General features: G+C 35.2%; 1 protein-coding gene across 18 annotated transcripts in view; it reads left to right on the top strand.

Moving 5' to 3' along the window:
* Nucleotides 1–12,265, top strand: part of LOC107716405 (phospholipid-transporting ATPase IB-like) — a 61,774-nt gene that overhangs the window by 27,321 nt on the left and 22,188 nt on the right. For all 18 annotated transcript variants that reach the window (XR_001637207.1, XR_001637208.1, XM_016522842.1 and 15 more), the window contains 3 exons: nucleotides 310–448; nucleotides 1,894–1,958; nucleotides 10,468–10,640. Coding sequence is in view for 16 of the 18 variants with exons in the window: in XM_016522842.1 (XP_016378328.1) it covers nucleotides 310–448; nucleotides 1,894–1,958; nucleotides 10,468–10,640 (377 nt within the window). In the remaining 2 variants the exon portion in view is untranslated. The remainder of the gene's footprint in view (nucleotides 1–309; nucleotides 449–1,893; nucleotides 1,959–10,467; nucleotides 10,641–12,265) is intronic.

Below are 12,265 nucleotides of genomic sequence, written 5' to 3'. Positions count from 1 at the left end.
TTTAAATATATATATTTTTGAAGAATGAATTAAAATGCTGTAATTTTATTTTATTTTTCAAAATACATATAACTTTACACTATAAATTAGCCATCAACATGTTATCATACGCACAATATGGTATATTTCCCAGAAACAATATAATATTGATCATTTCACTAAATTTTTTATAAATTTGGTTAAATTAATACTGTTCAATTCTATAAAATAAATGATTTATTTATTTATTTAATTCAGTATCCTCTTTTTCTTCTCATCTCTTTTCATCTCTTCTCATCAGTTTTTTTTTCATCTCTTTGTCACACACAGAACTTGCTGTTGCTGGGTGCCACTGCGATAGAAGACCGACTGCAAGCGGGAGTCCCGGAAACCATAGCAACACTCATGAGAGCCGACATCAAGATCTGGGTTCTGACCGGAGACAAGCAGGAGACAGCCATCAATATTGGTGTGTCATACATGGTTATATACTTATTCCACAAAGTCACGCCATTGTTTGAGTCTGTATTAGCATGTAGTCAATAGAACACCACTTGTAGTCAGACTTCTAACTAATGTAGAAATCCATAACTGATTATAACATGGTTTTGCTGTTGTGGATTTGACATCAGACGATCATGTCAGCACCCAGGGTGATGTATATGGTTAATATTCAACATTTATTCCTGTGCACATATAATGCATCATTGGGTCAAAGTGCTGAAAAACCTGTTGGTCTGTTTTGCTGTTTTAAGAGGGCTGGTTGTGCATTTGTCAGCTGGACAGGGAGACCAGATAAAAGATTAAACCAGACAAGCAAATGGTTTAAGGTTTTTTTTAAACATGGATTACATATAGACATACCTGTTCAGAAACAGGTGTGTAAAACTGGTAAATGAGCTTTTGTTTTTCATTTTACACATGCAAAAACAGGCTTGCCGCACAATATGTATCTTCTGCAATTTGTTATTTGTTTGCTAAGAGACTTTATTTTATGTAAAAATAAAGGATTTTTTAAATGTATTTTGATTGATCAAATCTACAGTAAAACAGTGATATTGTGAAAAAAAATTATTATAATTTAAAAGGTTTAAAAACTGTTCAATTATTTATCATATATATATATATATATATATATACATATTTATACATACATAGACTATTTCTCACATGTCACATGATCCTTCGGAAATCATTCTAATATGCTTATTTGGTGCTCGGTTATCAGTTATAATTGCTGCTGAATTGTTAATAATTGTTCTTATTATTTTTTATTTATCATGGAAAGTGATACATTTTTTCATTTTTCAGATTGGAGTAATAGCTGTTGAAATTTTACCTTTGCTCTTAGAGGAATAAATTAAATTTAAAAAAAAGTATTATAACAGAAAATGCTTATTTTAGATTGTAATTTTTTTTTTTTACAAAATTACTGTTTTCACTGTAGTTTTGATCAAATAAATGCAGCCTAGGTAAGCAATGCATAAACTTAATTATTTCAAAGATTATGTATTTTTTATTCTATAGTACATTATATTTTTAAGCTAAAATACTTATTTGTATTTTAATTTCATAATACATTACAGACAGCAGCTTTAATGTAGGCTGACAAGTATAATGTACAAAGTACAATGACACAACACAACACAATACAATATCAAACAGACACTGATTGAAAACACACAAGCAGACTCCTAGACCAAGGAAATCGCAGAAGGACAGACAGATAGGCAGTCAGGCGGGCGCTGCAGACAGACAGCTCAAAATAAATTGGGTGAGACTGGAGATAAACCAGTGGACAGCAGACAGGCATTAGTGGGTAATGACAGATATACAAAGAGGTTAAGTTGTTGTTGGGGTGTGTATGTGTGGCTTTGTGTAACGCCTCTACTGTAACTCTCCACTGTGTCTCAGGTTACTCCTGTAGGCTGGTGTCACATGGCATGTCCCTCATCATCGTCAATGAAGATTCCCTGGATGTGAGTACATATTGTGCTTTTATATGTGTGTGTGTTGGTAAGTGTTCTCAGGCTGTCTCTAGAGGACACTGGGTGTGGACAGGTGAGGGAAGTGTGTGTCTTTGTTCTCGTACAGGTGAAGGTAATTAAGGTGTCTGGTGTCATCATTGAGAACATGATGAAAGCGTGATGGATCGTATGGACACACATATGAGCAGAACACACACTCATATATGTTATGACATAAAAGCGCATGAGAAAAAGCTGAAAAGCACACACAGGTGATTTTTCAATTAGAGGAATGTTTCTGTTCTCTAGAATGATTTTGAAGTAAAAATGCTTCATCATTCCAGTTTTAAAAGGTGAATAGCTATCAATTTTATTGTGTCTCTTTAATAATGTTTTCGTTATTTTTTTCAACTACTCTCCACTTCGTCGACTTCTCTATTTTTCTTACACACGCAAGGTTAATTACTTCCAGGCAAAGATAGTCATACTAGGGAGCTTGTAAAGTCTCAGATCTCTGAGAACAGTCTGCCAGACAGCAGAGCATCTCACACACAAGCGTGCATAAACACACACACACACAGACGCAGACTGAGTACTGGAAACAAAGGCTCCTGGGAAGTAGCAGGATTCATGACTGTTCTTTTTTTTTCAGACATTTGCCTGTTTAGAATGAAACATTGATAATGGTTTGTAAAAACACTGTTGCCAGATTTTTGGACCATTTTGTTTCCAGTTATTGTGTCTGTGAAATGAAAACAGTATGTTCAGATAAGTTGGATAGTTGTTGTTGTTGGATAGAGTATATTGTAAATATAATTATGACTAAAGGGTATTGATGCCCCTTCGGTAGCATCAGATTGCTTATATCAAACCCACAGAATAATTTTCAGATGAGAAGCAAGAGTTTGCATGAGTGCCGAATGTTGCATGTGATTAAAAAAAGATTGTATTGATTTTTAGTTTTACTTACCCCTAGCATTAGTCAGAACATGTTGAAAAACACGCTTCTGTCAGTAATGTTTTGCTTGGTATGGCATTATTTTTCAGCAGCAGTATGTTCATGAATTTATGAAGTTACATTATAGCTATATAATTTCCGACTTGCTTTTGTACATAAAACAATTTTAGTGGACATAAAAATCACAAAGAAAATGTAATGTTTAATGTAAAAAAAAAAAAAAAAGTCTCTTATGTTCAACAAGGCTGCATTTATTTGATCAAAAATACAGTAAAACAAGCCATCAAATATAATATTGAATATAATTTTATATTAAGATAATACTGCAAAATATTTAAAAATTGTTCTACTTATTTTAGCTATGATGAATTGACCAATCAGCGTCCAGAAATGGATCTATTTTATAAGTGTATATTAACTATTCTTATTTGATCAATAATTACTTGCCATGTAGCCATGTTTTTTATGTAAAAAAATGTGGAGAAAATTCATACTTGGTGTGAACAGGCCTAATTGGCTCAATCTGAAGCCTCTACAGCCTGGCAACAGGTTTTTGCGGTTGCAGTGGATGGCGATTAATAAATGATAGTGTTGTTTTTGTTCTGCCTCTAATGGGCTGCAATTTGCAGTAATCAATATTGTGCTTTTGAAAATTGTCCAACCACATTATGGGATTTATTGAATGAGTGTTTAATGGCCTTTTATTTGTACGTATTATGTAGCTAGTAAAAAAAGCATAGTAAAAGACTGGCGTTTTGTGGAGATGGGCAGCTTTAGCCTCGGTTAAAATCTCCAAAAGAATTATTTCTTATCTTACCAAGCTCTTAAAATAACCCACAATACCTCAGACACTGCTGGGGTGAGCCTAATGTCACAGCTGTGTGTTTGTGTGGAAGATATGGAGTGTGTGTGTGTGTGTGTGTCAGCTGCCGCTTCGTGTAAAGCACAGTTGGGCCAACACATCACACTCCTTCATGTCTTCTTCCTTTCTTTCTGTCTGTCATCTATATAATGCACAAATAAGTTGATCATTGTTGATGGTGTGATTGGTCGATTTTCTCTGTCTCTCCTGTCACACAACTCCTCCTCCATCTGTCAGCAGCTCCCAAATTTACAGGAACAGTGTGTGCATTAGAGTGTGTTCGAGCGCAAGTGTATGTGTGGGGTGAGGAGTAATGCGATCTCCTTTTGGCGCTCAATCTCGTCAAAACAAATTCTGCCAGCAAAGCCTCCTGGGTAAACATGATGGCTTTTGACTCAGACTCTGTGACAAGTTCCATCTGTCACTCTGCTGTGACACACACACACACACGGTCCCATTCAGACAGCTGGTGTCCTTGTAACACACAGAGGCATTCTTACCCAAACATTTTCTCTGCCTCCTTCCTTTGTCGCACATATTCTTTCCATGGCCCACACATATTCGCTCTTACTTTCCCAGACACACACACACACAGCTGTCTGTCTGATCTTTCTGATAGGCTGCGTTCCACGTTTGCTGTCACACTGCCTGTATTACATGACTTACACAAACACACTCACTGTAGTCGTCATTAATCATATACACACAGTTTGTGCTCCTCTTTGCCATTCTCTTTGTAATACAAATACTATACACAGTACTAAGGTCAGCACATGCGCAAGACGACTGACATGTGATCGAAATCTCTCTGTCACGCACACTATTTGGGGGCCAGGTATCACACAGGTATCCACATGTTTGTTTGTTTTATAAGCATGGGGCTGTTTCTGGCATTTAAAGGGGTAGTTCATACTAAAATGAAAATTCTGTTAGTACTTTCTCATAGGTTGTTGTTTTATACTTGTATGAGGTTATTTTGTCAGTGAATTGCAAAAGGTGATCATTTTTACGGTTCATAGTGACTTCTAAAAAAACGTAACAATACCATAAATGTGGTCGATATGACTTGTGAGCTGTATTCCAAGTCAAAAGCCTTGTGATGGGATTTTTTCCCCTGTTTAGGCTTTGTGTTTCTATTAACTTATGGCAGTAGTGGAAATTTTAGGTGAACCGTTCCTTTAAACTTCATGAAGTGAAACTTCCTGTGTGATATCACTGTTTGGTTCATCTTCTACCAGCCTACAGGCAGAAACTCAAATCTGCTAAACCTGTAGTAAGAACTGTTCCTACATCAGTTTCTGTGAGGACATGTGTGTTCCCACCAGAACTTATTTAACATTTAACAACGACAAACCTTGGTTCAGTGCAAAACTCAAACAGCTTTGCCAGGCCAAAGAGGACGCCTGCAGGAGTGGGGGCAAAGCTGTGTACAAACAGGCCAAATACACACTGAATAGGGAGATAAGAGGGGCAAAGTTAAACTACTCTGAAAAGCTAAAAAAACAGCTCTCAAGCAACGACTCTACATCAGTGTGGAATGGCCTGAAAGCCATCACCAGCTACAAGACCCCCTCCCCCAGCACCGAGGCCAGTCAACAACTGGCTGAAGACCTGAACGAGTTCTACTGCAGGTTTGAAAAGCAAAAGTCACTGTGTGGGAAGATTTGCCTAACACCGCCCAAATGTTCATGCAAAGAAAGAAGGCGTAACTTTTATTCTCGCAGTAGAATTGTTGTTGCCGCCTTGTTTTTTTAACCTTAAACCGCATAAACATATTTCATTACACCAAATAATGTTCTTTTTAGCAACATCATATGACCCCTTTAAATCATTTGTTAAAATGTGTGTGTGTGTGTGTGTGAGAGAGAGAGAGAGTGAGAGAGACCGACCTCAGTTTATGAACTGCCTTGCTGCTACACTGCCATTGAACAGATAAGGTGACCTGTCATGTCACAGCAGTTGGCCTTAATGTCTCACTCACTCACTTGTGTGTGTGTGTGTGTGTGTGTGAGATTTCTCTATGAATGGAGAATGTGATCTGTGATATGTAACACCAAAGGGGCCTTTCTCTCTATTCTAAATATAAATGTGATAAGATCCCTTTCGCAGGAACCTGAGAACACAACAAAGCTGCAATGTGTGTGTCTGTGTGTGAGTGTGTGCGCTTGTACAGTAGTGTTTTCTATAAATGTATGTGTGTTTGTGAGAACATGTACTCTATTCAGTTCCCAGCACAAAGACGTACAGAAAATAACATTTTGCTTGGATCATGAAATACATTAATTTCTGATATCTGTCAGGGAATGACATAGAAAAATGTACAGCACATCCCAAATAGGGGAAGTCTGGAGTCTAAATGAGTCCTTAATGGGTAAAACACTTGTTTTCTCTAGAGTGCCTCATCAGGATTTCCAAGCAAGAGGTCTCAGTAGAAATTACAGAGTGACAATGAAACATGGGGGCGTCGTCTGTGCATCACCAGCAGCTGTCCAATAGTCTCTGTCCAGTCATCCCATCCTGTCAATCAAATATCTCTTTAGAACTCATCACCACCTGAACTCATCCAACACACTCGCATCTCTCATCATTTGGGAGACACTAGTACTAGTCTTGCATACTACATAGCAAGTAGTGTTGTCACGGTACCAAAATTTCAGTATTCGGTACCAATACCAGTGAAAATCCACGGTTCTCGGTACCAATTTCGGTACCAAAGCAAAACACAAAAACATGCTAATTGAACAACATTTTTATTAATAACGTTAAACAAAAATTAAATGTACAAAACCAATGCCATTCTTTATACTTATTTAAAAGTGTTTCAAGTTTTCCCACAAGTAATAAAAGTATGAAAAAAGTAAACAAGTTTCACCCAAAAGTTTAGTCATAGTTCTGCTGCCACTGAAAAACATCTGTAAACTGTTGTCTGTTTTAGGGTTTGCTGGTGTGTTTCAGGATCTTCCTCAGTCTGCAGCTGTAAAAGGAAAATATAATTCCGTGTCACTAGTTAAAATTGCTTATTTCTCTGGATTTAAACATTCTTCGAAACATTTGGGATAGTGTAAGTACACAAGTCAGCAAAATATATAACACTGTTCTAGTGGTTTTTGGATATTTTAATAAAAAAATCTTACATATTGTGCCTTTAAACCCCTGGGAGTGTTTGTTTGATTGTTTTATACATTTCATTATTTATAATTAATACCATAGATATTTTAAGTAATGGTTTAATCTTTTGTTAATTTTAATAAATAACAATTAGACAAATTTTTGTATGTAAAACTAATGTTTTATATTTTTATGGTTTTATTGTTTAGATATTTAAAAAAATTAAGCATTTTTGATTGCCATTTCACACCTTTTAAACGCATCAAAAAATACCCACTGATAAAACATCTATAATACAATTATATATTTGCAATTAATTTGTAACACACGGCCCTCTCACAATATATTGCTTTACAGATCTATCATACAGATCTATCACTTTTTCCGCTAAGAAATGTTCACGCAATCATGCTGCACGTATTAGAAGTTCCGCACTCCAGTACTACATGCATAAAGCACCGAGCCCAACTGAACCGCGTACTGGCCCACGTCTTCCAACAGAGCCAGGGCCGGCTAAACGAACTATAAAACATTTTCTATAAAAACATTAATGCCCTGGCAGTGACAAATAGCTTTGGTTTTATATTTAATTTGATTACGTTAATGTTTAAGTTGAGATTTACAAGAAATATTTTAACTACTACTAGGCTATGTAAAAGGAATACTGCGGTAAAAAATACCTTATTTGCTCCAGAATGGTGTAGTTACAATGTCAGTAGTAGGTGTTTACTGTTTTAATGTTAGTGTAAGTTTTCCTAGTACAGTATTTTCTAATCCTATGAATTTATTTGTTTGTTTTTGCTTTTCTTAAGTAATTGCATGGTTATAGTCAGTGAAACTGTATGTCTTGAGTAATGCAGGATGAATTCTGTGTTCAGTGTGTTGTTTGTCATGGGATTAAGTTTTGGTGACTGTTAGCGGTTCCCAGGGACACGGGGCTGGCAGCCGTGATAACGAGAGGTTTGACTGGCACGTTCTTCCAGCTTATTAGCACCTCTGTGTTGGAGTATTACGATGTTTACTGCAACGCGAAGCTAATTGCTCACACGCACACAAACACACGCACCCACTCATACACAAACATTTCGGAGATCTTTAATGTGGTCATTTAATTGTTAAATAAATAAGATATGCAAACAGTCCTGTTAGTCCCAGATAAAGATTTATAAACTCACACCCTGGAGAGAGACATTGACACATCCTTTCTGAAGTTCAGCAGTTAATACTAAATCGAACCAGCCGTGGGTGTCTAATGGAGAGAGAGCGGAAAAGAAAGAGCTGTCTTCAATAATAAACTGGGAAATTTAGTTGGTAATGAATTACCAGTAGCAGTTTTCTTAGGCCACTGTTTATACACTAAGACACACACACATACGCACAAATGCTTTGACTTTCAGCACTCCCTTGATCCATAATCAGTCTTAATTCTTCCATTACGTTTCTGTTTTTCTTTCCCTCATGTTTTCCCGGGAAAGGTGAAAGCAAACAGGAATTCCTGAATGAAAAGATAAACACACACACACACACATTAACAGGCTAAACATGTTCGGGTTGAGCTGAGGAGAGGAGATGAGCTCTAGTTACTCGGGAATCTTGATGGCTGATCTCAGTTCTGCTATAAACCGTTTCCCAAAACCTCACTCCCCTGCCTACATAGGAAGCTGCCTTCTGAGGGAACATCCTAACCACCTTGGAACAGGCAGATAATAAATAAAATAACCAATTTGTATGGGCTATTTTTAGCAATAATTTTCAGTGTTGAAAGAAAAAGTACATACTTTTAAAAGGAGTACTTGGTTATTAATATACTTAGTTTACTTTAAAATGATATACTTAAGTGCAAACTGAATGTAATGTTTTGAGACACGAATGTTATTTACAAATAAAATAAAATGTATGATTGTTCAAAACTTATTTTACATTTCTGTTTAAATTTATTTAAAATTTCTGTTTCTATTGTTTATTTATATATAAAATTTATATTGTCAAATCTATTGTTTGAAAGCATTTATGGTAAACTAAAATAAACCTTAATGTAATTCTATTGAAACTTATCTGTCATGTATTTAAATATATTTGTAATTACACATTTGTGATGATGAAGCAGCGATTAAGTACATTTAAACTATATTTACTTTAAATGATTATTGATTATTGAATTATAATCAAATGCTTTACATATGCTTTAGTTTGTTAGTCAACACTAACAATCAAATTAAGTGTACTTCTAAGCACGATAAAACACTATTAAAACAATAATTTAAAGTTTATTTTAAAGTAAAACTTTATATTTTGCATTATTACAAAGTACATTTTTAAAAAGTGTTCTTAAGTGTATTAAGTCATGAAAGTACACTTAAGTGGCCTTTTATTTCCAGTATATATATTTTTTTATCTGCAAGTGGTTCTTAAAGGGATAGTTCACTTTTAGTTGGTCCCCACTGACTTGCATAGTGTTTTTTTTTCATGCATGGAAGTCAATGGGGACCAGTAACTGAAGGTGAACTATCCCTTTCAAAAACATACTTTTTAAGATTTGAAATACACTACAAGTGTACATTCGGTACAGTTAAGCACCATTTACAAGGACAGCACAGTGCATTCTGGGATAAAGTGCACATATTGTGCCCTAAAATACTACTTGTATAGGCAGCTCGCTGAGTTTTGGAGCAGAGCGATAGCTTCAGCAAGATATTGATTAGAGTCGACTCGGCAGTATGGAGTGAATTCATCCTCTGTGTTACACGAAGGCTGTCGTAGCGCTGACAGAGACTTCAACAGCTGCGTTCATGCATGTTTGTGTGTATATGCGTGTGTAGCCGCCAACTCCGTGCCTCGTTGCGTGCTGCATCGTCCACATGGTTCTCGTTACAGATTGAAGGATGTTTGTTTTCTCTATTAGGGACTCTGTCCCATTATCAAGATCTCATTCAGAAACCGCCTGCAACCACAATTCAATAAACACACACGCACATATTTCACCTTCTCTTTTTATCTCTCCATGTCTTTTTGTCTCATATATGCATTCATGCACACACACATGTTTGACTACTTATCTTAATATGGACATAGTTGTTTTTTTATAAAATGCTAACTAGCTGGCATTTAGTTCTTGACACAAACATTCCTTTCCTTCCTCCTTTATCATATTTCTCTTTCTCTCTGCCCATATAAAGTTCTTGTTGGCCAACAGTTCATGCTTTTGAGTCCTTTAAGGGCTTAGATTGTCTCGGGTGACAGGATGATGTGTAACAGGTGTGTGTGTGTATGTGTGTGTGTGAGAGATTGTGGCGCTAACAGCCCCAATGACACCACTTAAAACATCCCCTTCAACTTCCTTTGGCATTACGCTCTTGCTCTAATATGTGTGTGTGATACATGTGTGTGCGTGAGAAATGTGTGAAGTGTACTGTTAGGGAAATAAATGTGTGCTGGCATGTTTCTCAGGAAAGAATTGAAGTGGTTTTATATAGCAATGGACATGGAATAGAAATTAAACTGTAAAACTGACAAATATGGATGTGTTGTTATATGTGTATTTATGGGTTTTTAGTGTGTGTGGTCATACATTTTCTCCCTTTCTTGCCCCCCAGGCAACCAGGGCCACACTAACAGCTCATTGCTCCTCGCTGGGTGATGGTCTGAGGAAGGAAAATGAGTTAGCGCTCATCATAGACGGGCAGACGCTCAAATACGCCCTCTCTTTCGAAGTGCGTCAGGCCTTCCTCGACCTCGCGCTGTCCTGCAAGGCCGTTATCTGCTGCAGGTACTGTATATAGACCGAAACACACACAAAAATCCTCACAAATGTATTAACATCATTGCATTTATAAACACACTAATGATAAACTCAGAGGAAAATGTTATGTCAGTTCTTTTGGAGAAATACAAATACAATCAGCAGAGCCATGGCAGTACAATTTTATATCGGCATCTCACTCACAATATGATAGTGTGTGTGTGGAAGTTTGTATATATAAAATACATGTATTTATTTATTTATTTATTTTTTGATGTGTGTGCAGATATATTTTTTATATTTAATTATTGTTTTATTTATATCTATCTATTGATCTACTGATTTTGATGGAATAAAAGTAGTTGATAATATTGTTATTTATTTACTATGGAAGCCCATTTCCGCCACTGAATAAAAAATAAAAAAAGGTTATTGCGACTTTTTATCTCACAATTCTGAGTTTTTTTCTCAGAACTGTGTGATACAAACAATCAATTGCGAGTTATGAAGTCAGAATTGCGAGTTTATATCTTGCAATTCTGACTTTATAACTCGCAATTGCATGTTTATACTATGCAATTCTGACTTTATAACTCGCAATTGCGTGTTTATACTATGCAATTCTGACTTTATAACTCGCAATTGCGTGTTTATACTATGCAATTCTGACTTTATAACTCGCAATTGCGTGTTTATATTATGCAATTCTGTCTTTATAACTCGCAATTGCGTGTTATAAATTCAGAATTGCAAGATATTGCAAGAAAAAAGTCAGAATTGCGAGATATAAACTCGCAATTCTGAAAAAAAAGTCAGAATTGTGAGTTTGTATCTCGTAATATAAACTTGCAATTCTGAAAAAAGTCAGAATTGTGAGTTTGTATCTCGTTTGTATATTTCTCATAATTGCAAGTTTATTCTCAGAATTGTGAGTTTATTTCTTAGAATTCCGAGTTTGTCTCACAATTCTTACTTTATAACTCGCAATTGTGAGTTTATATCTCACAATTCTGAGGAAAAAAAGACATAATTGTGAGAGAAAAAGTTGTAATTACCTTTTTTATTTTTTATTTAGTGGCGGAAACAGGCTTTCATAATTTACTTTATTTATTTATTTACACAGAAATATTTAAATAAATAAATATCAACTTTTTATGCTGTGTATGTAGATAGAAATATCTATCTATACATTATTTATTCTTACAATTATTACACGACATACTGTTTTTTTTATTTCTTTATTTTTTTTTTTAAATAGTTGGTAATATAAAAATATTCTTTATTAAAAAAAAATATATATATATATATATTCTTCATATATTTACAATATACTGTGTATTTTATAATTCTATTTGATATACATTTTTCCCTACATCTTTAGCTACATACAGGAAAAATGCCGTTATGGTAAAAGTTAATATAGTTATAGTTAATGTGAATGTAGAGGTATAACATTAATATAGATGAATCTAATTTGATTAGAAATATTTGAGTTCAGATTGATTAAAAAAAGTAATAACTTCATAAGCATAAGTCTCAGTTTGCTCATCATATAATTGCATTGCTGTCTGGGAGAATCATTTAAAATATTAAAGAGATCTCTGGGGTTTTAATTTATTTTGGGTATTCATTCAGGCATTAGCACTGAACAG

The sequence above is a fragment of the Sinocyclocheilus rhinocerous genome, unplaced genomic scaffold, assembly GCF_001515625.1.
Source record: "Sinocyclocheilus rhinocerous isolate Xijiao unplaced genomic scaffold, SAMN03320098_v1.1 scaffold360, whole genome shotgun sequence".
Classification (NCBI taxonomy): Eukaryota; Metazoa; Chordata; class Actinopteri; order Cypriniformes; family Cyprinidae; genus Sinocyclocheilus; species Sinocyclocheilus rhinocerous.
Note: the sequence above shows the minus strand (reverse complement) of the source record. Positions and strands in the feature narration are given on the sequence as shown.